The sequence below is a fragment of the Myotis lucifugus genome, unplaced genomic scaffold, assembly GCF_000147115.1.
Source record: "Myotis lucifugus unplaced genomic scaffold, Myoluc2.0 scaffold_41, whole genome shotgun sequence".
Classification (NCBI taxonomy): Eukaryota; Metazoa; Chordata; class Mammalia; order Chiroptera; family Vespertilionidae; genus Myotis; species Myotis lucifugus.
The window spans coordinates 2,468,873-2,473,651 of NW_005871089.1; the positions used below are offsets into that span (position 1 = coordinate 2,468,873).

Consider the following 4,779-nt stretch of genomic DNA (forward strand, 5'->3'; position numbering starts at 1 on the left):
CGGGGGAGGGGCGCCCAGCCTGTCCCAGCACCAACGTATACCGCAAAGTTGGAGCACTTGGCCTCCAGGAATCTATGTGGCTATTTTAGACCATATTATCTGCATTCTCTTGGGGTCCCCAGCAGTTCTCTCTGAAGAAGTAAGCTAGCATGGACACCCTGGAATCAACCCTAATCTGAAAAATGGTCACAAGAAGAGGTCATTTCCCTTGAAGAAGAGTCAAAGTATACCGGGCCTCGCCACGCTGCACAGAAAGATTTCTGCAGCTTGTGTGCCCAGCAGCCTACGGGTGACCATCACACGGCAGACAGCAGAGGCCTCCTGGGCCAAGTTTCTGTTGGAATCAGCTTCCAGAAATGTCTGGGCATACTGGTTTTGTCTCAAATTTCAAAATTCTGGTTAAGATTTCCTATGTCACGTCTAAGGCAGTTCAGTGTAACTCGGGCAGAACTGAGTGCTGAGAGTGAGTTCTCTGAGAGCTGCCGCTGGCACAGTGACCACACTGCAGTGTTTAAAAACTGCAACACCCGGGAAGAAATACAATTCCCATCATAACCCAGTACACACACTGACACTGAAACAAAGCTCACCAAGTCCTACCCGCCCTCACTTTGTGTAATTTACTCTGACATTTGTTCTCGTTTTTTTTGTAACGACTGGTTGTGATCCACTAGTGCAGGGGTGGGGAACGTCCGGCCCACGGCCAGATAAGGCCTCCAAACTCATTTGTTCTGGCCCTGCCAAGGCTTAGGGGTGAGTCAATTAAATGTTCGGCCAAACATAGCAGACTAATGTTTAAGTTGATAATTTTGTATGGCCTGCCAGTGATGTTATAAATATCCAAATGGCCTTTGGCAGAAAAAAGGTTCCCCACCCTCGCACTAGTGGATCGATTCCTGCAGTGACCCTCCTTAGACCAGAAACACGGAAGAGGGGAAGGCACAGGGAGGGCTGTGTGACTGCTCTGTGCCACTCAGTCGCACTCACAGGAGAAAGCAAGCCCTGGGGTTGGCAAAACAAGTTCACAGATGATTGGGAGGTGGGGAGGCTCCCCATAGACTCCATGGTGGAAGCTGAGCAGGGAGTAGCCTCACTTTGGAGTGGCTTCTTCACATTAGTATTGACACCGGCTGTCAGGCCTCCTACCCAAGGAAGGTCGACCCCCCTATCTGTCGGTTGGGGCTTCACCATCCACCTTATCTGCACTGGGGACCCTCACTTGTAGTTCTTATTTAAAACTGCAATTACTTGTTTTCTGGATGAGTATCTCAGCCACAAAAATTATGATTCTACTTCAGAACATTTTCTCAAATGTTTACTCTATCATCCTAGGTGGCTTATAGAAGGGAACTTTATTCTTTTCAAATGTATATAGTCTTAGTTATCACAGTAATTGTATATATTATTAACATAAAGAACTTCTTACTTTATAATCTTTACACATAATAAACCATTTTCATCCCACTCCTCAACTAAACATATTGTAAAGGGGCCACATGGGTCAGGGGTAGGTGGCAGCAGCCCTCCAGTGCGTGGGACCTTTCCTCAGAATTCCTCCTCACTCACCCTGGGCTCCTCTCCTCTCTGCTCCCCCTCCGCCCCCAGGTCTTGTGCTCGGACGCTGATAATCAAACTGATGTGTCCTCTCTCCTGTTCAGGTTTGGGAAATTGCTCCTGCTCCTCCCGTCTTTGAGGTTTATCACTTCTGAACGCATTGAGCTCCTCTTTTTCCGCAAGACCATAGGGAATACTCCAATGGAGAAGCTCCTCTGTGATATGTTCAAAAACTAATGGAGGTAGAAATAAAATGGGTAAAGCCACTTTGTAAAACAATCTACTGAAGTTAAACATTTGCCTGCCCTGTGACTCAGTAATTCCACCTGTACTTCGCAGAACTGTCCACCAATATATAAGAACTAGAGGCCCAGTGCATGAAATTAGTGCACGGGGGTGGAGGGTCCCTTGGCTCGGCCTGCACCCTCACCAATCTGGGACCCCTCGGGGGATGTCCAACTGCCTCTCGCAATCCGGGTCCTCTGGCTCCTAATCGCTTGTCTGCCTGCCTGATCACTCCTAACCCCTCTGCCTACCTGCCTGATTTCCCCTAACTGCTCCCCTACTGGCCTGATCGCCCCTACCTGCTCCCCTGCTGGCCTGATCGCCCCTACCTGCTCCCCTGCTGGCCTGATCATCCCTAACCACCTCTGCCTCACCCACTGCCAGTTGCAAGCACTCAGAACCTGGGCTGGCTTCGCCCGGGCCAGCCGCAGCTTCAGGGGACTGTGGGCAGGTGGCTTTGTCTGGGCCTCAGCCGCAGGCGCCCGGGACCACAGGGCGGGCAGCTTGTCCCTCTCCCAGACCACAGCCACAGGTGCTGGTGCCCAGGACCACGGGGCGGGCAGCTTGTCCCTCTCCCAGACCACAGCCACAGGTGCTGGTGCCCAGGACCACGGGGCGGGCAGCTTGTCCCTCTCCCAGGCCACAGCCCCAGCTGCTGGTGCCTGGGACCGCGGGGCAAGTGGCTTGTCCCTCTCCTGGGGCCGCAGCCTGGCTGGGTCCCCATTCCTCTCACTTGTGCCTGGCTGGTCCCCATTCCTCTCTTGCAAGCTCATTTGTGCCTGGCTGGTCCCTATTCCTCTGTCCTCAGTGTTGAGTGTCTGAGCCGTTACGGTGTGATGGCATGAGGGTGTGACGACCATTTGCGTATTAACTTTTTATTATATATGATATCCATAGCAGTTTTATTCATAATAGCCCGAACTGTACATCAACAGTATAATTAATAAATTATAGTATAACCATATAGTGAGTAGAAAACAAATAAAAAAGAATGAACCACCAATACATGTGACAACATGGATAAATTTCACAGACATGAAAGTTGAACAAGAGAAGCGAGGCACAAGTTCCACTTACACCAAGTTCCAGAACCAGTGAGACTAATAGGTGGTGATAGAAGTTGGAAGAGTGGTTCCCTTAGGTGGGAGGTGAGATGATTCGGAAGGGGCCCATGGGAGCCTTCTGGTGTGTTTTAGATGTTCTTTATTTTGATCTGGAGGTGGTTTCACAAGTTTATTCATTCATAAACATTATTTAAGCTGTGCACATTACTGTTTTATGTTAGATCTCAATAAAGAAGTAAAAACACAAAAGCAGAAAACAAATGTGCCAGAGCCCTCCCTGTGAGGGCCTGACTGAGGAAGGGGCACAGGGGCCAGAGATCCACTTGGTTTCCACTCTGAGTCAGCATCTATGGATTCAAGCTTCTCTCCAGATGGCATCTCACCATCCCATAGCTTCTCTCGATTTTTCTCCTCCTTATCCCTCCTCACCCCTCCATAGACAAAGATGAGCACCATCCATCTCATAGGCAGGCATTTTTTGTGAAGGGGAATCTCCATCACTTCTTAATTCCTTATGAAGGATAAAGCATAGACAAACCTCACATCATTTTCAAAGACAGACCCAGAAGACCTAGAAAATAATAATAATAAAAAGTTAACATAGCCCTTGCCAGTGTGGCTCAGTTGATTGGGCATCATCCCATGCACCGAAAGGTTGCTGGTTTGATTCCTGGTTAGGGCATATGCCCAGGTTGCGGCCCTGATCCCATGTAGGGGGTGTGCAGGAGGCAGCTGATTGATGTTTCTCTTTCTCCCTCTCCCTCTTTCTATAAAAATCAGTTAAAATATTTTTAAAAATAAAGCTAACATATATCAGGCACTTTCTATACTAGGCAGTGAAGTGGGCACTGATTGTGCATTGTTATTTAATCCTCACATTAACTCTGGGGGAGGGACTAAGCATCCCCATATATAAATGAAAAAACTTGAGGCTTAGAGAAGACTCAACTCTTGTGACTTTACTTAGCTCTGCTCAACTCTGGCACCGCCTCCTCCCCATGCCCCTTCTACCCCTGGAATCCACTGAACAGTCGGTTGCATTTTTTGTCTTCAAAGAAGAAATGCTTGAAATGAAAAAGAAAAAGGTCCTGTGAGCAATCTGTGAAATCCTTGGGGTTCCCCTGCCCTTTAGCCTGTGTACAAATTCTCCTAGCTGACAGAGATGGAGGAAGAATGGTTCAGAAGACTCTTCTTTGGAAATGACAATAGCTAGATTGGTGCCCAGAGATGAAAAAGCATGGCAAATCCTGTGCAGCTTGAGCCTCTTCCAGCTAAGCACTCAAACTAGTGGAGACTCTTCAACTTCCAAAAGCCTAAGACTTGCCTCAGTTATTTGGCTCATTTAATGTTAATGCCACAGTGCTACCCAATTCCCTATTAAAAGTTTTATCCACAAGGTTTAAAGACCTATTTTAGAAAGCCTAAGCAAAGGAACTTTGGCAAGAACATAGTTGAAATATGACCAGATGTGCACAATTATTCTACACTCTCCCTTTTTCATTGCAAAGGCAGCCTGCTGAAGTTCACAGGCAGTGTCTGGAATGTAGAAGTGAGCACAGCACTTCTACATTGGGAGATTGCTTGGGATCTCCAGGAGGAAGTCTTGGAGGACTAGAGGAGGTACATAAGCTGGACTGTCTTCGGTCAACCTGGCATCAATACCACCCTCTTCTATAGTCTTTTGTTCATTGCAGAGATTCCAAAGAACTACATTTCCCATGATCCCTTCCCCCATGGGTTGCTGATGGAAGTAGGGCACTCACATGGGACTTGGAAAGTAAGCAGAAACTATTCTTCGGAGGCAGTTGCAGCTGGATGTGTGGGAAAATAGAGATTTCCAGAGGCCTTCTTTAGAATTGCAGTGGCTTCAGGCAAA

General features: G+C 47.9%; 1 protein-coding gene across 1 annotated transcript in view; it reads left to right on the forward strand.

The window, feature by feature from the left end:
* The window catches only part of NR2E3 (nuclear receptor subfamily 2 group E member 3), a 12,066-nt gene extending 10,275 nt beyond the window's left edge, over positions 1-1,791 (forward strand). Inside the window, exon 9 of the mRNA XM_014455081.2 lies at positions 1,659-1,791. Within this exon, the coding sequence (XP_014310567.2) occupies positions 1,659-1,791 (133 nt within the window). The remainder of the gene's footprint in view (positions 1-1,658) is intronic.
* The last annotated feature ends 2,988 nt before the right edge of the window (positions 1,792-4,779 follow it).